Here is a 21,813-nt window from a genome sequence, read left to right on the forward strand (position 1 = left end):
GTTCTGCTCTCTCCCTGCCCAGCGTCCCGCTCTGGCACCCAGGCGCTGCATGGGGCGAGCAGTAAGCGTGGGGCGCGTGGGAGCTGCCGGAAAAGCCCTTCTTCAAGGGAGAGGGGCTAGGACGTGAATTTGCAGAGCTCCTGGGAGTTGCTGCTGCCTGTGTCCACCGCTCGGGCGCCCACTCCTTCCCCAGGGTGCCCTTTGTCACCCTGGACCTGCTGTTAGGAAGGGGATGCCAGGGCTGGCCTGGCTCGCAGCTCAACTGCAAGGCTGCAAACCTGCCCTGGGGGTGCTCGCCGGGGGAATCTTCGCACCCCTTCCCTAACTTGAAGGGAGTGAAGGAAAGGGGAGAAGGGGACGAGGACTGAGGGTGGCCTTACATGACCTTGACTGACTTTTGCTTGAACCCAGTGCTGTGATGAGTCCAAGAGCCTTGCCGAGGGCAGGTGTGACGTGTGACAATCACCGAAGCGAGAGGAGGAGCCCTGAGACTTTGGGTTCCCATCAGCGTTTGAGCCCATGCGACGAGGAGAAAGTGGGCAGGAGCAGGGACCTCTTCCGCTCTTTTCTGAGGTCACCAGACTATGACTGAAAAAACCACACATGGGATTTCACAGTTCCTGGGATGGCTGGTCCTCTGATGGAGGTTGGAAGGGACAGAGACAGGCACAGAGACGTGAAGAGGGGGAAAAAAAAGCAGCTTTATTTTGCTGAAAAGTAAACCTGAAGGAGTTTCATGAGCAGGCACCTTTGATTAATACAAATCACTCTTTAAGGTAATAAGCTTTCTTTGTGGCTAGAAAGTTAATAATAATCACGTGCAGCCCTTCGTTGTTTTAAATGCGCGTGAATGAGCTTTTGGATGAGGACGGTTTCAGTTGCGGTACGGGTACATGTAGCATCCTGAAGGCTGACTAAGAGGGATGCCTAAAATAATTCAGGTGGGAAAGGGACTCCAGTAGGCCCTTTTGGGAGGCTGTCTGAGCCCTCCTCGAAGCAGGTCTAACCTCAGCGCTGGCCTGCAGGTAGCCTGTGTCCTAAAAAGCACGTTGCCATGGACAAGGAAGAGCTGGAAAACCATAACATTTCAATGGTCCTGCCTAGGCTGGGAGTTGCCGTGCAGTTACGCTGCCCTAGTAACTTGCCAAAGAAGCGTTGGCTGGAAGGGACCTCCCTGCAGCACCTCACCCAGTAGCCCCATGGCTGGCCACGGCTTTGTCTAATCAAGGCTTGGAAACTCCAGGGAAGGAGGCTCCCCCTCCACTGAGGTGACAGTCCCCGTGCTGCGTTGCCCTCTGGACAAAAACATTTTTCCCCACTGTCCAGTCTGAACCTCCCCGTTTGCAGCCAGCGGCTGTCGCTCCTAATGTTGTCTACTCATGCGAGGAAGAGCTTGGTGGGCTTCATCATCTTTGTCACTCACGGTTCCGTACAACTGTGGCAGGCGCTGCCAGGGAACGGTGGCAGGTAGCTATCGGTCTCAGCGAGCCTTCACGTGAACATTTGGAAATACCCACATGGGGACGGCCAGGCAATTAGCTGGAGTTGAGGGGACACCCAAGGGATGGAGAGGGAAGGGAATTGGGCAGAATAGGTTGGAAGGAGCCTGGGCTTTAGGAATCCTGGATCGATTGAACCAGCTTGCCCACCCGGGAGCGATCCCTGGCTGCTGAAAAATGGAGCATTTCACTAAAAGTGATGCGAAACCGCACATTTTGTCTCTCTGCAGAGGAGAGGGGCAATGCCGGTTCTTGCCAAAAGAGGGAGTTGAAACCTTTGCTCAGGATTAAAAATATGCCCACGAATCTTAAAAAAAAAAAAGAATAGATGCAGCCAGTGCTCTCACCCCACGCGTCGCCTGCCACGCAGGAACACGGTGCATTTGGTAAGGGGGGTGGGGGGGGTGTGTGAAGCACATGGCATGCAGATGCCAGCGCACCGGCATCCCCGACGGCTTTCCACGCAGGGAGTTGGTGTTTCTCGCAGGTGTTTCTCGCCTCGCCCCAGGCTGCAGCTTATCGCCGTGCCGCCTTCTAGGAAGGGAAAATCGCTTTTTTTTAATCTAAGGGCAGCGAGCACACGTTCTGCGGTCACACACTGCCACCGTGCCCGTGTGCAGCCACACAGATCGTACGTGGTGCAAACTGAGATTTCCTTAGCGAACTCGTGCTGTGACCTTTGGGGCTCGAATCCCCATGTGAGCCAAACTCCCCTAACATGGTGTATTTCAGGTTTCTCCTGAACCTCTGCAAAAGCATGGTTAGCTCATGCAATCCGGAGTGCAGAAAGCAGATAGGATCTCTGCAGACGACTTGTCTGTCTGACAAGCCCTATCTTGACAGCAAATAAGCACAGGCAGCTCGAACAGCACTGCCTTTTCTCCTTAACAGTGATTCCAAACTTAACGCTTTCAGCTGAAAACAGGTTGCCCAGAGAGGTGGTGGATGCCCCATCCCTGGGAACGTTCAAGGCCAGGCTGGATGGGGCTCTGAGCAACCTGATCTGGTTGGAGATGTCCCTGCTCCTTGCAGGGGAGTTGGACTAGATGACCTTTGAAGGTCCCTTCCAACCCTAACTGTTCTGTGGTTCTAAGATTCTATAAAAGCATACAGTTCCCGGAGAGCAATGGGGGACAACAGCTCCTGGTGGCAGTTGCACATCACTTGTTAGTAAACACCCTGTGCCACACAACACACTTCTTCAGTCCGTGCCTTAAATTGTCCTGAATTAAAGCTATTGCACATCGCAACATCCATCATTGTAAGACGGTAAAATATTGTCATGTAAAAATGCACACATCTACCTAAAATAAAAGCTTCTCACCGCCAAGGAACAAGCCCCGGTGTGATTGTTCAGGCCCAGGTGATGTGGGGAGCTGCTCCTCAGAGGTGTATGCATGCCTCTCCCCCGCGGAAGCAAAGCAAACGCTCAAAAGTGGCGAGGGAGAAGCGCAAGCTCTGGATCCACCTCCTTCATGCAGGACACCAGTATCCCCAGGAAGGTGGTGTGCTCTCCTGGCGTGGGGATTTCTCAGTAACTTCGCACGGAAAGAGCAGAGGGACCTGCGGGGTGCTGTGTGTCCATTCTGGAGCAGGTCTCTCCGCAGTCGGGATGGGGCGCCAGGAGAAGAGCCAGGCTGGCAGGACTAATTGGGCTTTGAAAACCAGAAACATCTGCTTTCTCACATACTGCGGTGTCTCCAGGGTTTGCTCCACGGCCAAGTTTGCTGGGATTACACTCTTTTTGCCTCTCACTTACATGTACCATCTCATGCAAAACCCTCCAAATAAAACTGAAGGATTCCCCTGTCGGACACCCCTGAAAAAAAGAGTGGATTTTCCGTACAGATTAGGCACGATATTGCATATTTGCATTTTTCACACAGTCTCTGTGAATTCTTTCAAAACCGAACTAACCGCAGCACAACATCCCGCCCCTCCAGGTCTTTTCCTTCTGTCCTCTGCTGTCTGTCTTCTACTTTGCTCCTTTTCTCTAAACCCTTTGTTGCACCCGGTTCCACATCCTCAATCTCCCTCAAGTCCTCTGCTTTGCCAATCTTAAATGACATTTATGGTCCCTACTCATCTCCAGCCAAAAGGTCAAATCCTGCTTTCAGTTCTGCCACGTTCTTGGAATTTTTCACTGACTTTTGAAGTACATATATTCCTGCTTTCTCTAACGCTACCATTCAGGCTTGGAAAGTCTCCTACAAACGTGTGAGCCCAGCTAACTTCTCATTTCCTCTTCAAACTCTCCGCTGGGGGGAAAAAAAAAAACAAAAAAACAAACCAACAACCAAACGCAACAGCTGAACTACCCATGTGGCGAGATTTTCACCAGTTGCACCCATCCACCAGGTCGTACCTTTCCTCTGCTCCCATCATCAGTTTCTTGTCTTATATTTGGACTGAAAACTATCGGTGGCACGTACGCTGTCTTATTTTCAATTAAGAGTGGACTCTCCATGGTCAAAGCATCCTTTTATATATGGAAACAGCAGAAATGTAATCCTACTGAAAATTAAATGAAACCTGGTATGTTTGAAGTAAGCACACGTATAGATGTAAAATATGCGGATATATGTGCATCTATATAAACACATATAGTGTTTGTGTGCTCACGTGATTCTCCTCATAAGACAGTATTTATACTAATTTACACAAAATGCTTATTACTATGGCAACCCAGTTAAAGCTGATCTCATGCAGGATTTTCTTGTGGAAGAACACGCACAGGAAATTAATTCCACTTATGTATCAAAAAACTCTGTAGTTCAAACGAATACCACGCAGTTCCCCTGCAACATGAGTGCTCTGGTTCTCAGTGTTTTCAACTTGGGGTGCCTTTGCGACTGCACGTACACTCGAAATACACGCGTCTTTGAGAGACGGGAGTCTTTGAATACAGACTTTTAATTTTCTTCAACAAACTCTTAGTTCCAGTTAAATTCATCAAACCAGTACATAAATATTCTCACTCACTCTCTGCATGTATACACATATGTATACACATAGATGTGTTTATATACTCATACACAAACAGGAGAGCCAAAAACATTGCCCTCTGCCCAGCACCTTGCAGTACCTTTTGCTTGCTTGTTCTTTTGTTTCAGACAAAAATAACAAGACCTCTTCTCCATCACACGTTCACAAAGGCGCTGACAAGCGCTAGACAGCACAGGTCGGTACCTGAACCACCCGTGAGAGTTTGTTTGCTCGCGTAAGTAGCGGGCAACCTTTTAACACTTCTTTTGGGAGAGGAAAATGGTTTTGGTAGGTACAGAGCCCAATCATCCTTCATCTCAGCAAAAAGTTAAGGCTTGAGAGCCTGGCGGCTTATCAGGCAGATGTCCATAAATACAAACCTCACTGTGGGTGTATTTCAAAGTATCCCATAACCATCTAGGAAAGTCCCCAATAAATGACTCCAATGCTGTCTCAAAAGACAACATTCCCAGTCTAGCAGAGAAATTTTAACAGCAGCAACGACTTTTATTTCAAAACACCGAATCTGGGCTTTACCAAAACCAGCGTGAATTTCCTAGGGACTTAAAATCCTCTCTGTAGAAAAGTGTTCTGCTTTCTCTTGCTGCCTAAAAGATAACATTGGATCACACACAAAACAGAAACCGGGTGATATTAAAAACAGTACTGGACAAACACCGTGTAGGCTGTAAAGAACACGGTCCTCGCATTCCCAGAAATGGTCCATGAAAGTTTCCACCATCAAGAAGAAACTCGGTTCTTTTCCAGCTCTAACGTGTGACTCTTTCTTCTATGGCTCTCACACGAAACAGGAACTGTGTTCAACGGCATTCGAGAGCCATCTTTTACCACTTCTTTTTTTTTTTTTTTTTTTTTTTAATTGGAAATCACAACCCTGGAAGCATTTTGAGCACAAACTCTTCTCACAGATGTCAAGGGGAGTTTTCAGCTGACATCACCAAGACCTGAATTTCACCTCTTATGTTCAACCACCTTTTGCAAAATGCCCAGCAAAATGGGGTTTCCCAAACAGCTCTGACCTTTGGATACCCTTTTTACAGCTAATAGTAAGAAAGGATTTAGATTTGGAGAACATCCACTTACACGTCCCACACAAAATGTTTTAAAATTCCAAGGAATAAATGCTCTTTGTGCTTGTCCTTAGAGCAGGGCAATGTCTGAAAGGGCACAGGTTGTATTTAATTTACCCTGGGCTAGGTGGACCTTTATTTCCTATGGACAAAATTTGACTTCTGAAGCAATTCACTAGTCTTTATTGCTACCTCTGATAAAATATTTCTGAAGGAAGAATCTGCATGTTTCAAAATTAAAACCTGTACTTGTCTCAAAACATTTAACTAGTTTCCATATACAAATTATTGTAGGCCTTTTTTTCTTACATTCGCCCTTTCCTTTGCAAGACAGTAGGTTTCCAAAGTTCTCTGGGTACAGAAACATCCCTAGCCTACACACAGAGAGCCACTCAGCTTCACACAAACAAAACCCTTCAATTAAAAAGCAGACCCTGCCTAAATAATGTGATCATCGCAGCAAGCCAAACCCCGAAGGAGGTTGATCAAAGCCCAGGAAAACACATGGTCATTCCAAAAACCCCTTATTTCACCCACTGGAAAATACTAAAAAATACATACAGGACATTGACTTTATTAAAAATTGCATCATGTGCTGAAAGCTGCACAAATTTGATGTCATTTCTGGATAAGGACTTGTATGCCTGAAGGACGTTTTTCTGTTTCACCAGTCAACGTAAAAAAAAAAAAAAAAAAAAAAAAAAAGAAATAAAAAGAAAGGTTTCTCCCTCTCCCTAAATCTTGTCCTGTAATTTCCCAGCATAATTTCCAGGCCAAGTGAGACTGTGCAGGTCTGTACTTTGGTACACACATGTTCATTTGGATGTTCAAAACACCCTTCTGTATGCTCTCCTGTATTCTTCCACCTCCTCCCCTTTGCACCTACTATTGTCTTTGTTATGCTTCTGATGATCTTATTCTTTATGTATGTATGTATGTATGTATTAAATATGCCTGCGTGTATATAAATAGACACATACATAGACACAATGTACAAACAAAAGTACATAGAGAAACATACATTAAATGCTTGAGATACATGTGTAGATTGGTTTCACGGAGTCACAGTTTGGAATCTTGTATTACTTCAGCTTGGTTTTACAGAGATGTCCACCTCTCTCCATTCCACCTCCTGAAACTCCTAAGGTGCTAATACCAAGCACTTCTGAGAGTCAAGCCACTTAAGTTTATCAATCTAAACTTCAAAATTAATATTGTACTGCCTTGGCATTAGTGTCCTGTTACCTCCTGTGTTAGCCTGAATCACCCTTGAGGTTAATATTCCAGTCTGTGATCAACAGTAAGTTGCTTCAGACAGTGAGGATTCAGCAAATGCAGGGTCATCAAACATCTTTGACAATAGAAAACTAGAACTATATATAGAAAAGTTAGTTTTTTTATAATTGTCTTTTAAGACAGTATGTAGCCAGCTCAAAAAATGAAACCAGCACATAGGACACTGAGCATACATCCATCGTTACAGAAGTCTGTCTGAATTAGACAGGGAAGTGGTTCAAACAATTTCAGTTCTGATCTTGCTGTACCATTCAATTCACCTTTGTTGCTTCCAGTGAATATCTTCATGACCTGTGTCTGAACAGCAATTTGCACAGTTTGTAAAATTTAAATGTGCAGTGGTCACTTAAAATTGCTTGCAATACGCACGTGAATTTTCTCACATCCTGTCTGTGTACTATGTGCTGAATGACAACTTTTATTTTAAAAGGAATTCAAGAAATAAAATATTACAGGCATTAATAAAACTTTCCAAAGAATGACATAATAGTCCCATAACCCTTTACTGAGCTGAAAATGAAGTGATCTTCAAACCTCTTATTACTGTAATCAAAGATCAAGTACTGTAAAATAACACGTAAGCTAGAGAAATTAGACAGGTAAATGAAGAAAATATATTTTTTCTTGACAGGTAAACCTAGTTGTCATATTTGTTGGAGCTTCTTTTCCTAGTCAGTAAGTCTGATAACATGTCTAACAAGGATTTACAAGAAAAAAAAATCACCTACTTTATTTTAAAAATAAATATAGGTGATATCCAGTAATAAGTAGAAACTAAAGTTACTCTGAAAAGGAAAACCAGACTAGAAACCACCGAGCGATGTGAAGGCTTGGGAACAGTTCACGTCATTCGTTAACACCACTTTGAATCACCAGTCACGCGGAGCCAGTTTCTCTTTTCTGACGCTCTTGCGGGATGACCTTCGTGAGTCTGTCCAGCAGGTGGCTTGGATCCCCGTCCAGACGTGTACAAACCCATCAGGTGACGTTCCTTCACACAGAACCCATCAGTGCTGCAGTAGAAAATTAGTGGCTACGTTTAAGTCATTATTTGAAGCCCTCAGAGCTTCTAGAGCATCTCCCCTGGAAAATCCCATTTCCATAAGTCGTGCAACCTGGAAAAGAAATAACATCACACCGCTTTAAAACCAGAGTTTTATTCGTACTGTGTGCTCGTTAGTCATGTTAATAGTGTCAGAGATCACTTTTCCACTGATCAGGCTGTTCAAAAGCTTACCTTTCCAGAGAGTAAGCAAGTATGGCTATGCACTGTCACAGAGATGTATCTGGGACAGCATGCAGAGATTACTGCTTTCAGACCTGACAGTTTATTCAAAACCTACCGTTTGCTGAAAATGTCACACCTGTACTTTCCTAGCTATTCTAGTTTTGAAAAAAGAGTAAAATAGAGAGTGTGGCACCACACATGACAACTACAATCTAAATATTCTCAAAACAGCATGACTCAATGACATTTGGTGGAAGAATTACCTGGAAAAAGGCATATTAAGATAGTGATTTCAGTAATCAAGAACCACTTGACCATCTCTCTCTACACTATCACACACTCTATACCCAATCTTTTTGCTCTGTGCTAACAGATATTTCAATTACCACATGCAAAAAGCAATGTAGGTATAAGCAAATTTAATTTACGCTTAAATTCCAATCTAAAGTACATTTAACATCTACAATTCTCAATTACATATGACTGAAAGTCACCATATAACTCATTCACTTTGACAGTTGATCTTTCAGAGGGGGGAAAAGAACAAGGGCAGGGTGGGGGCAGCGAGCAGCATGTAAAACTAACTGTCGTCACTGGCAGCATAAAGCATTCCCCATCCTGCTCAAAACAGCCTGTGAGCAGACACCGCAAGTCCTGAACCTGGAAGTTCTGGGCTACAGGAGCTGCCTGGGAGCTACCGCTGCTCGTCCTCTGCTTGTACAGAGTCTGCAGCAGCAGAAGGCAGCGGAGCAGGAACGCAGCAGAGGCTGTTTACATCTCAGGAGGACTCTTCCTAGGGTGCAAAAGCAATGTGCACTACTATTGAAGGTACTTTAAATGCCTTTTTTAAGAAAGGTGCCATTAAAAGCAACCTCCTCTTCCTCTAAGACACCTCCAGAACTTTCAGTATTTTTAATCTTGTCTGCTTTGGCGGCTTACTGAAAAATTCACTACCGCCGAGTATGCCCAGAGGTGGGTGTCCTCACTCTTTGAATCTAAATACACCGTTACAAAATGTTAGAAAACAGCTACCTTGGCTGTCATGATATTAAACATGGTACTGATAATTTTTGCGCATTTCCCTCTTTCCCCCCCTTACAACCCAATGTCAGTTTCTCACCTTCTTGGAGAGAGAGAAATGAATTGTTACTTTCGACATCTCTGCCAAAATAGTGTCGCTTCAAACTGGATTTCATAACCCGTAACTTTCTAAAGTTTCCCCTCTGTGATTTTTCAGCTAAGATTGTGTTTTTTCGAGGAAAAGGGCAGGCAGTGGAACAAAAGCTAACCACAGAAATACATTTCAGAAGAAAGGTTTCTACCATAGCTGCCATGAATTCTAGCCTTAAGAAGTGGTGGATGGAATTGCAATGGTCCCATTTACAGAAATATCCAGCGAGTATCACAGGGAATAGATTGTAACAACAAAAAGCTCTTTTAATCTGAGTATATTTTAACCACAGGAACTGAATCCAGCTCCAGGAAACAGAGAGATGTGTACTGCTAACGGTAATTTAAGGTGCTAAAAAACCCACAAGAAATGCAGAGATTTTTGTACTAAAAGCATTGCAAATGCTTGCAAATTTTCATCTGAACAACAGAAGAAAACCTTGCATTTCTGCCATTCTCAAACAATTTGTGCAGTTAGCACAGTCCTGAGAAATCAAAGGTGCTTAGATTACTTTTTTCTTTGCGGGGTAATGAGACAGCATTGCAAATGACAGTAATCAGGTGAGCTCTACAACTTCAATGCATGAGAAAATAAAAGCATGTATTGCTTTCATAAATCTGGGCCTAAAGGCTTTGGGTAAGAAGCTAGCGTAACTCAGACTAATAACGATTTCATTAGTTCCAGCCCAACGATAAAAGTTCCTATAAGCAGAATTTGTCAACAAAACAAATAAACAAACCAACCCAGCAGGGAAATCTTTTGGTCCACCCCATACCTGGCACTGAGTAGGCTTTCAGGCCAGCCAAAACTAAATTTCTGGGGTTTGTCTCAGAAGGTGTTCTTTGGTGTAGGGTTTTTTTTTTCTTTTTTTTTTTTTTTTGGTTTTTATGTTTTTTTTGTTGTTGTTTGGTTTGGGTTTTTTTTGTCTTTTCGACTGTAGCCCAGCAGGTTTGCAGTCAAAACCACCAGTGCAGTTAAAGTTTTGAACATTTTGAACATAATCTAACAGTGAATCAAAACCAGAAAACGATTTGAATAGCCCCCACTAGTGAAACTATCTCATCTTTCAATACAAAAGGCAGTTACACATAAAAGCAGAAACTCCCAAATTGATTCACAACTCTCATTTAGATGGTAAAGAAAATTTGCTGTCTCTGTGTTGTGACCGTTATCTGATATTCTAATTTGTGTTGCTATAGAGAAATTGTGTCAACAGATGATAAAAACATTAGTAGAGGCAATTTCTAACTGGTTTTTAAATGGCATTTCAAAATAGAAAAATGCTGTTTACCTGCTCTTCAGAAACCTCGGTAGGTGGAGGTGTGTCTTGTTCAGACGGGCGATGATCTTGATAATTCGCATTATGTCTATGACGTAAAGGAGGAAACAGTCTATTCCAGTTAATCATCCCACCCTGAAACCAGACACTGCTGTCAGTCTTTGCAAAAAGAACTACAGATATTTTTAAGCAAAAAGATCATCCATCCCACATAATATGACAGGCAAACGTTTGAGTAAAATATTTATTTTATCAACAACAAAAAATGCTGCAGTCTCTTATGAAATAAAAATTGGGACTGGTTATTGCTTTACTAGTTACTAGAAGTAATCACTGTAAATTAAGGAAGAGTGCTAACAGAAGGAGGAAAGGATGTTTCACATCCATTGGGAAAGACGTGGTTTACTACAGTACTATATTTCTGAGGCTGGAGGCGCTGCGCTCTTTGCCGACAGGGATTTTGCCTGGCAAGAGCTGCAACAGCGGGTCCTGCACGTGCTTTGCAAGACTGCTGCTGGAGTTAACCAGGGAAAACCAGTGCAAGAAATAAGTGGGGAGGTGGGGGGAAGCAAAAATGGCTTCTCAGTGCCCTAGCAAAACCACATCAGGAAACTCAGAACAAGGCCAGACTTCAGAATACCTGTGATTTACACGCAAATGATTACTTCTGTGACGCCAGTGCGACTGTTCCAGACACACCGACCATCTCACCTAACGCCCCCATATTAAATACCACTGCAAAAACTGGCCGTAGCCCAGTGCCAAAACATTTTGTAACTGCATAGTAATAATACAAATACAGCAGTAACTTACGTGTTGTGTAAATCACAGAACTGAAACTTACTTTTAACAACCAAGCTTCAAGTCTTGTAATAGCAAGATGTTTAGAATATAAAGTACAAGCTTTATAATAGCCCAGAAATAATCAATCCTCATTTATTAGCTTAAACATTTTTAAGGGATTTTGTACCACACCAAAACCATAGGCCCTGCAAGCGAGGAAGAAGAGCAAGCTCCAAATCTATACAATTTGTTAAAACATCTTTTGCAGTTTGTGTCGTCCTTTTCCTCCTCCCCTGCTCCCTCTGTTACTATGGAGAAGATCCTCCTCCCTTTCTGTACATATAGGACATGGACTTCCTTCCTCTAGTTGCTCTATTTTAGTTCTATAATGTCGTTTCTCAGAAGACCTTCCTCTTAATAGAGTTTTTTCTTTTCTCTCTCAGCGTAGGCTCTTCCTGTCTTTATGTACCCCTAGAGCATTAAACGCTCTCTGCTCAACCAGATCAGCAGCAACTAAACCTGCTCCTAGACCAAAAAAAAAAAAAAAGAAAAGAAAAAAGTTTATTTAGTTTTCCTGCCCTTTCCTTTGTTTTCTTCCTTTCTTTCCAGAGGAGACCCAACAAGCCCAGGCACCACAGGGGACAGTGCAACAACACACTTAAAGGATTTGGGGAGTAATGAGATGTGAAATGCTAGCTTATAAAACATTTCAGTCCCTTAAATACTACAGTGCATTTTTCCATATGAAGATGTGCAATAGTTAGGAGTCATCACCGGTTTTCAAGACATCATTTCCACTGTTAGTGATTTTGAATTTAAAAAGTGATTACATATCTAAATTCTATTTTTCATACTGTATAAAACATTTGCTTAAAAGTCCTGAGGTTTTAACGAAAGGATCCTGTATAAGCCTTGTGTTAGCCAAACTGGTTTGCAGTTTAAACTCAGAGGGATCTCAGACCTTCTACTGACACCACTTGCACTACCCCATGGTCTTGGAAAATCACATGTCCTGTACTTCCCCATCTATAATTTCCCCCAACTCAGAATTATGTTGAGTTTTAATTAATTAACTTTGATTTTACAAAAGTCTACTAAGCTCTATACTTCAGCAAGAACGCTGCACTAATGCTGCTTTGCCTGTTTCTATTATTTTGAAAAGACCTGGGAGGGAGAAAATAATGCTCCCAAGGTTCATTCACATTAAACCGGTGAATTGAAAAATGCCAACAGGACTATGACACATTTCTTTGTCACAAGTCATACAGAACAATGTGTATAAAACAGAAAATCTACAATAAATGATTTAGCAGTGTTCCAGTGTATCTGAAGACTGAAATAAACGTACCTTTCCAGCTGTGCCCTCAGCTTCACTACCGAGCTGCCTATTCCAGTTTGGTTTTGCATCTTCTCTGTCCTATGCGCTGTCACATAACACTACAAAGGGATTTGTCTACCTCCTCACCCTAAACTTACAATGCATTTTAAATTAACGCATACAGAATTCATTACTTTCAGTAAAAAAAGTCCAGATTCCTTACTAAGTTAACTATTTTGTTTTGAAGGTTTACAGCAGATATCTTGATAAACTGTAGAGATAGACTGACGTATTCAGAAGAGTTCCATGTGGAGACTATTAATCCCTTCCCAGAAATAACAATTAGACAAATTAGATCAAAACAGTTGTGAAAAGATCTTTTTCAGTTGCCCTCAGAATACTTCAATTACCTTTGGAAATTGTAACAAACATAACCCATCACTTTTCAACGATATTAATGATGTAAGAATATTAAAAAATACAACAAAAGCAAGTATTACAGGCTGAAACTCTTAATGCTATGTGAACACTGATGTTTAGGATTAATCCCATCATCATGGTTGATTTCTCACCTGTGTGTGACTTTGCAAACTGCAACAAAACCATGCACATTATACTTCTCGATCCTTGACTCCAAGAAAATCGTTTCCCCTCACGGACTTGCCTCTAATTACATGATGGACATGCACAAAGTTAGGCTCAAAAGAACAGAGATTCAGGGAACTGCAGCAGGAACTATGGGACTGGTGGTGGGGCCAATCCCATAGTGTAAAGGTAAGGAAAAATTAGGAAGTGCAGCTAATGTCTTGGATGCACACAAGATGGAGATCAAGGCCACAGATTTCCAGTGTGGATGATGACTGTATAAAGACTTCATAGAACCTTGAACTGTCACAGCAGAAATACATGAAGATCTGTGAATTTTAATTTGACTCAAAGCAAACAGCAAAAAAATTTCTTAAATTAAGTAAACATTGCAAATTCCAGCTAAAAATGTGCAGGGGGAGCTTTCCAGACCAGTACTCTGCATTGTCTCACAGAAACTATTTTGCAGACTTCCCCTTCATAATTTTATGACGATTTCTGTATTACAGTGGGTTTTGACTGTGCTAACACACCTACTCTGTGAGAAGTCAGGAAGATTTCACATGAAGATATCCAATGTGATGAACTTATGCTTCTAAACCACCTGAGTGTCCCTACCAGAGAATCAGCAAACAATATTTATGCATTTTAAAATATACTCGAACCTTGGCACCAGCACCACCAGCACAGATGAGCTCATACCCATCTCCTTAGCCTCCACAGGAGCCTTGACTTGGGTAACAAAGCTCTCCAGAGTGATCCAAAATAGAGGCAGAAAAGGAGCCAATAATTAAGCAGTCAGGATGATGAAGGGTCCAGTATGTAAGCTCCTTTCGTCTGAAGCACCTTCAGTGACAAGTGCCTGCCAGTCTAATCCATTAAATGAAATCCAGGCAGTTCTTCTGTGATTCTGCTTTGTTGGTTTGTTATAAAAAGAACTAAGTTTAACACTAAATGGTTTGGGGACTGGGACTTAACATGTCTCAGGATTAGGTAAGGAGGATGCATTAACCCAGAGCCCATTTTAACAGCTGACAGTCTCAGGCGATCTTGCACCGAGATCATCTCAGGTGACATCTTCTTTGTCCTGAATCTCAGGTGTCGGGGAGCAGCAAGTGCAGATGCTGCTCCAAGAGGAAAGGCAAGCTGAGGGCCAAGGGTGACAAGGCAAGTGGAGGAAGCACTCCCTGAAACGTGGTGTGTTTCTACAGAATCAAAGTGAGAAGAGCAGGTCCAGTGACAATAACCACAGTCAGACAAAAGTCCAGATCAGCAAGCAAATCCAGCCTTGAGGCAGGTGTAAGATCAAGCCTAGAAGTCAAGTCAGTGGGTCAAGACTAGGGAAGGAGATATGCAGCTTGACACACATTTATCCACAAAGAAGTTCAGCAAGGACCAAGGGCAAGGACCTGAAAGTAAAAGCAACTCCCAGGCAAAGTGGGTGAAGCCCCAACAAAGCTTCTCACAGATATTCCTAACTGTAGTGTGCGATGGTGCAACCTTCCTCGTCCTGAGCCACTCGGTACTTGGTGTGATTCCTCCCTGCGCCTGATACCAACCTAGGGTAAGCCAGGAACAGACCGTGAATACAGTGAAACAGAGCGTTAAGGCACGCCCTTGATGCACCTGGCTCCTATTTTAAACAATGAAAATAATAAGAGTCAATTTCTCCCAGCAACCTAGCACATCTTAGCCCAAGTTGAAACTCAGGTGTGTGATACCAGAAACAACTAGTGGAAAGCACGAGAATATTTCATCATCCGATTTGGGCTGAAATGGAAAAGGACCTGACAAAAGTCAATTGTCTCGCATCCTATAAACAGTGACCCTAAGTGAGACCCATTGAGCTCTGCTGGATCACAGCAGGCTGTGACCAGCATCTCCCCTGAGCTGCGACGCCTCTCAGGCACAGCCTCCTTAGACCAGAGAGGCTTAAGGACCATCTGCCGGCAAAGTCAACGAAAAGCCGTGGTGAAGTTCGACTTCTCGAGGCTTAATCATTGCCCATTGAGGAATGCCGACGCATTGTCTAAACTCAAGAAGGAAGAGGGTACTTTCAGCTATAGGCTGGTCTCCTCTATTCACCTCTCTACCTATATAGAAAAAAAAGAGGAAACTTTAAACTGTAGGCTAATCCCCTCTACATAGGTATTTCATTGGATCCAAATATCTCTCTCTGTGTTTGTGTGTTTTGTGTTTATGCATATATGTTGATTTAGGATACCCTGTAGTAAGTTAGTGTGAATCTTGTCATTCTCAAATCTGTAATCAAGTCGGTGTTTGAACCATAATATACTTCATTGAATTACCTTCTGAATCTTTAAATCAGTTAATGATTAAGTGCTGCTAAATTTAACCTTTGATTTACCTCACACCATCAATAAATCTTAAATTGTTGCTAAATCATAACTGTGTGAAATATTTCATCTGCGACACAGCTCCTTCTCGCCCAAGTCTGCTCCAAGGCTGAAGAGCTCTACTGTACCAGAGCTGGCCCTCGGCACAGAGAGCCTGCTGGTGCGCTCGGGGACACGACATAAACCACCAGCTCCTTCTCCCATTCAGTAGTGCTCTGCACAGCAACCACGTCATGTTATCTATGCCAAGGTAAGATTTCTTGTTCAAATCTGCTTTCGTAGTCCAAATTTTCTATGTCCAACTGTCGAATGCTGCAAGATTTACTAAAGCAAAAGGATTTTAAATATATATATTTAATTTCCCCACTGCTTTGTTTGTACTGCAGGATGAGAGGCTCGAGGAGGCATTCTCTGCTTATGGTGTGAAAACAGCACCAAGCCAACTGTAGTCAAGAGGCAGAAGGTTCCCATCAACTCACATGTACTGGTTCCAGTCCCTGCCGTAGGATGCTATGAAGAACTTCTAGTCTCTATTGCCAGCTGTTATACTAATTTTCATGGTGTTAAACAAGAACTCTGTTTCAGAAGTCCTGACTGCTGCGCTATGAGACACAAGCACTGAAGAATTCAGTCTACAGACTATCATTAATAAAAATACTTCGTATAAATTGATGACTGGGCCCTTATTTCTGTCTGCAAGACAGTCTTCCCCGTGTCATCAGGAGAAACACTTGACAAAAAGACTGCTTCATTGATTAGTTGACTAGAAGGATGATGGACACACGTAAGAAAGGCTCTCGTAGTTCAGCCCTCATCGGGACCAGACTACACAGTCTCTCTCTCACTCCCCCCCATCCTCCAGTGGGACAGAAGGGAGAACTGGTAAACAAAAGGCAGCAAAAACACGTGGGTTGAGATGAAACAAAAAATAAATTTAAGAGCGATAACAGAAGAAAACAAAACAGTGATGGAAACCAAATACAGTGCAATGGCTTACAACAAATCTCAACACCCATTTCCTTCCCTTGTAGCAGGAGAATGAGACAGAGAACAAGATATTCTCCCCCCACCCCTCCCTCTTCCCAAGCTTAACATTATCTCTACTATCTTCCCCTACCGAGTGGCACAGGGGGAAAGAGGGAATGGGGGTTATGGTCAGTCCATCACACATTGTTTTACACCACTAATTAGTCGTGGGGGGAAGAACTCCTCACATTCCTCCCCTGCTCCATTGTGGGGTCCCACCCACGCGCCACAGTCCTTTGTGAAACTGCTCCAGTGTGGGTTATTTTTTCCACAAGGTGCAGTCATAGAATCATAGAATGGTTAGGGTTGGAAGGGACCTTCAAAGGTCATCTAGTCCAACCTCCCTGCAAGAAGCAGGGACATCCCCCACTAGATCAGGTTGCTCAGAGCTTCATCCAACCTGGCCTTGAATGTTTCCAGAATGGCTGCCCCAGCACAGGCCCTCCACAGGCCACAGCCTCCTTCAGGCATCCACCTCCCCCAATGTGGGGACCTCCACAAGCTGCAGGTGGATCTCTGCTCCTCCATGGGCTGCAGGGGGACAGCCTACCTCACCATGGGCTGCACCACGGCTGCAGGGGAACCTCTGCCAGGAGCTGCATTGCTCCTCCCCCTCCTTCACTGACCTTGGCATCTGCAGCCGTTCCTCTCACAAGAAAAATTCTTCACAACAGGCTGGCAGATGCCTCTCAGAATCTCTTTACATCTCATTCACATCTCATCTCCTCTCCACTTCTTGCAGCTGGGCCGAGTTGGGCCCAGTCGGCTGCCTGGCAGGAGGCCAGAGGGTGAGGCCTGCAAGGCCCACAAGGCTCAAGGGTCCCCCTCTCCGCCCCCCGCTCAGCTTCTTCACATCTTCTGCCTTTTTTTTTTTTTTTTTTCTGCTTTCCCCTTCTTAAATACGTTATCACAGAGGTGTTATCCCGGGACATTCTGCTACCAATTGGCTTGGCCTTGACCAGCAGCGGGTTCCACCCTAGGCCCGGCCAAGTCCACTGAACAAAGGGGAGCGACTTCTAGCAGTTTCCTACAGAAGCTACCACTGCAGCCCGCTCTCACTAAACAAAACCAGAACAAAGGCCTATAAGCCTTTTCCCCTCTCTTACTCCTAAATCTGTAATTTTTTAACAAAAGAAAAATTCAGTTTCCTTTGGTTTTAGCAGTAGAAAGACTGGGTGAATTGGTTGAATGTAAATTCTTTGTTACTGCCTGATAGGAGATAAACATACCAAGGAGACCGTTTTAATGGTCTCTGATAAATTGCTACTAGAAGTGCATCAGGAGAACAGCTGGAACTTCCGTTACAAGAAGACAACAAACCACTCACAAGTTTAGATGACCAAAGAATGAGATTTAAGAACAGACTGGATTAAGGGAATGGGAAAATGGCACATCTTCCTCACAGAAAAGGTTGTAAGGAAATGCCATATTGTTGACTTACTCTTGGACAGCTGCCAGGGCTTTACGTACTTAAGTTGTGCCTTATGAGGTCACATCCTTGATGTCTTTTTTTTAATGGTTTTTTTTTTGGGTTTTTTAATGGTGTCTGGGACAATACTGTTTACAAGGAAAGGAGTATCCTCCTTTCCTACAGAATAAGGAAGAGATATTCATACCAGTCTAGAGCTAGCAAATGTCTCTGATTGTACAGCTTGCTCAAACCACAGTTATGCCATTTCTTTTCACGTAATCTCCTTCCTCTCTTTCTGAAAAGGCGGCTCTACCTGTTTCCCATATACATCCTTATGCCATAGCATCTTTCGTAAAAGCACTTCTTATCCAAAGCTCGACAGTTTAGAATGTTGTATTATGGACAATTAACAAACATCCAGTTAAGTAGCTGTCACATCTGCACCTACTTTAATTACATTAATAGAAAAATAAAGGCAAGAGAATGCTTTACAAAAATCCTTTTGAAAATGATGCATGTGGTTAAGATATTTTGATAACGCTATCTCATGTATATGGTTAATGCCAACTCGCCATCTGTTTGCACAAACAGGAAGCACCTCCTGATATCTGTCCTGTTCACCTTTTCTTAACATAACAACCACAGCGAAAGAAAAAAAGAAAGGAAACTGCTTTGCATTTTATCTTTTAAAGTAATATTTTTAAAGTTTGCTACTCTGCATAGGAGCCATTACTTGGTACTGATACAGATATTGTTTTACTTCTTTCATAGAAAGCTTCATTTAAAAAAAAAAATCTTATGTACTGAAAGCAAGAAACTCTTATTTGCTTTTCAGACATAAATTTTTCTACAAATTGTTGCCTCAAAAGTACACATACTGATGATACAAACAAAGAAAAAACATAGTCATGAATGACACAATGATACCTGCTGCCCCAGTATCTGCACACTGTGTAAGAAAGATCAATGGCAATGGTGAAATTTCCAGCAGACTTATTCAAATATCTAGCCTTCCTCTTTTTGTGAGGACAGAAATGTTCTGGATTTTTGCTTGGGTTTTTTTTGTTTTGTGTTGTGGGGTTTTTTTTTAACTTAATAACTTCCTTTTTTTGAAACAGAGTAGGAATGTAACAGTATTAATGTTGTGAGCATCGTTCTTAATGATGGAAAGAATTTTTCACCAAGGAAAGCACTCCAGCAATTTCTAATGACACTCCAATTTCCTCTGGAAATTTAATCTGCAGATAAGCCTCTTTAGCCAAGAGGCTCTGTCTCCATCCCTTAGTCGCTGCATCCTGAACTTTGATGCTCACATTCTCCCAGAGGGGCTCACGTGTTACAGAAGTTCAGAAATCCACATGTGGTCTTTTCTGAAGCCTGATCAGCTATTTCCTTTGAAATCTAGGAGGAACACCTTAATCTGGCCTCTGAAGTTGCATGAGAGACAATGGAAGGGATTTCAGCACAGGATGCCTTCATAGGAGCAGAAGCCAGAAAGGCCAACGGGCAGGCATATCTGCTCCTTGGAGGCAAGGTGGGAATGGCTGCTTCTGCTACCGCATTCAAGAGAGGTGCTGAGAGTTGTGAATACTTCCTTGCGTACTTGTGCATGCCCAAGTACTTGGCCTGGTAGGCCGCGGTGTGTCACACGCGACAGGAAGGGGTGCCATTATTTGACTCAGACACACAACACTGGCTTTAAGTGGAGAGCTGTGTAGGTTTTCAAAAACTGGCAGTTAGCTCAGAGCACTGAAAGAGTGAACCTACTCTGCTTGTAGCTTGTTAGAGTAAGGGCAAATACCTACTCTGTACCAAACTGTGCATCATGGTAACATTCTGTTTTCAGAACTGCCGTGATGCAATAAATCAGCCAGAAAGTGATGGATCACTGTGCCAGGAAGAAAGAAGATATTTCGTATCAAGAGGAAGTTGAAAGATGGCATTTTTGTGAACTGATGTTATGAACTCGTCTAACATTAGGGAAGTGTGGATCAGGATTCTCAGACTTTGTTTGCACTCATAAATGGGGATTTGGATCTTCCCTAGACAGCAGAGGCAGGTCTTCAACCACCTTTTCAAAGCATTTCCTTTTCCAGACTTTCCAGCTTCACTCTTGCTCTTCATTCAGACTGGGCTGTTGCTGGTGTTGTGACATCACAGATATAGTCACTGCTACATCGGTTGAAAACATGCATCAATGTCATGCTATTGGTAGTGGGGCTTGTAACTTTTTTCCCCACAGAAATCTCAGGTATACACTGAAAAGTAATTTCCCATTATTAAAAATGAATCTTTGTAAGTAAGTGCCTCCTGAGAGGTGAAGCTGTCAATCATCATCACCACTTGAATTTTAATGGAATTACATGATTTGGAGCCATTTTATGTTGGGCATTCAATGCTTGCTGAACGAGATGATCGGGTCGGGGGGGTCCAGTGTGCCAAATGCTGAAGGCAGGTCCACCAGAATGAACACTGAGTTTGTGCTTGAGGAAGTAACGTTAGCTCCATTTTAGACATTTTACACGAAACAGAGACAGTTCTACCCCTTATTACACATCTCTTTGGATGTTAACTGGCAACAGTGGACTGTTATTAAAGCATGATAGTCAGAGAGATAATCCTTCATTCACCTCCTGTGCACAAACCTTTGCAAAAGGGAATAAGTAGAGGCTGAAAAAAGTGAAAAATCAGAATTTCAAAATTGTTTTGATTTGACAAGCTGAGATAATAAATGCTGGGCACAAAGAAAACTCAAACCCAAATTCTCCAACATACTAGCATAAACACATAATCGAGTATATAAAGGGCTAATCTTTGATGACGTAGGGGGAAAAAAAAAAACAACCTGATTAGCATCCCATTTTGGAATGTAAAGATTCAAGTTCTGTCTTAGGCTGCAAATAGGAGGAGCTTCCATTTGTTGATATCCCAGAGTCAACATACAAGGTGTCATACTTGCAACACTGGTGAAACTTTCGTTATCTGTTGTGCCTTTTACCGCATTAAGATACAATTAAGATAGCATATTAAGGAACAATTGGTGAAACCAGTCTGCAGTTGCTACGTGCTAATATCAGAGTTCTAATCAGAAAACCTGAATTCTAAGATCTGCTATCTGAACTACAAGCTTCTTGTTTACTACCTGCTATGGAAGATGACACGAGGAACAAGAAATGGCCTCCCATCAAGAATCTCTCAGTGCAGACTGCAAGGACCACAGAAGCAGCCCTGGGATCCAATAATCAACCAGCCCCTTAACTGGATGCCTTATTTACCCCATGGTCAAAGCTAGAAATGAAGGGACAGATACAGCTGAAAATAAACTTGTCTTCTGTAAAAGGAATAGATCAGGCAACAGAGAATTAAATACTCTGGAAATGCCTGGAGAGATTTGTAGGCCAGGAGCTTTCTTATGGGGAACTGCTTCAAGTTAAATTGACAGAAGAAGAGAATAGAGAACAATCACATAGGAGAATACATATATTATCTTTCTCAAAAATAAAATTTGCTTTGATATAAAACAGTATTTTGCTTTAGGAGGTTGTCCAACCACTATATCAATCACTGCTTCTCTAGGGAAATCGATTACAGATATTAAACCAAATTCAAAGGTTATAGCTCAAAAATCCAGTCAGACAGAATTTCATAATTCAGCAATCTAGCCTCACAGTCCTTAGTTGACAAAATGTGAAACTTGCACATTTCTCAGGATATGAGACTCCTCATAACAATAAAGACACTCGGTGTGCCTACCCACAGAGCATCTCTCCAGTGCCCCAGGAGA

At 42.8% G+C, this 21,813-nt stretch overlaps 1 protein-coding gene across 1 annotated transcript in view; it reads right to left on the minus strand.

Annotated features, from left to right (window-relative positions):
• Window positions 1-4,393: 4,393 nt before the first annotated feature.
• The window catches only part of UBAC2 (UBA domain containing 2), a 107,924-nt gene continuing 90,504 nt past the window's right edge, over window positions 4,394-21,813 (minus strand). The window contains exons 8-9 of the mRNA XM_086771085.1: window positions 10,562-10,684; window positions 4,394-7,986 (exon numbers count right to left, since the gene is read on the minus strand). Of these exons, the coding sequence (XP_086627211.1) occupies window positions 7,879-7,986; window positions 10,562-10,684 (231 nt within the window). The 3' untranslated portion in view covers window positions 4,394-7,878. The remainder of the gene's footprint in view (window positions 7,987-10,561; window positions 10,685-21,813) is intronic.

The sequence above is a fragment of the Chlamydotis macqueenii genome, chromosome 1, assembly GCF_036417535.1.
Source record: "Chlamydotis macqueenii isolate bChlMac1 chromosome 1, bChlMac1.mat, whole genome shotgun sequence".
In the NCBI taxonomy this organism is placed as follows: Eukaryota; Metazoa; Chordata; class Aves; order Otidiformes; family Otididae; genus Chlamydotis; species Chlamydotis macqueenii.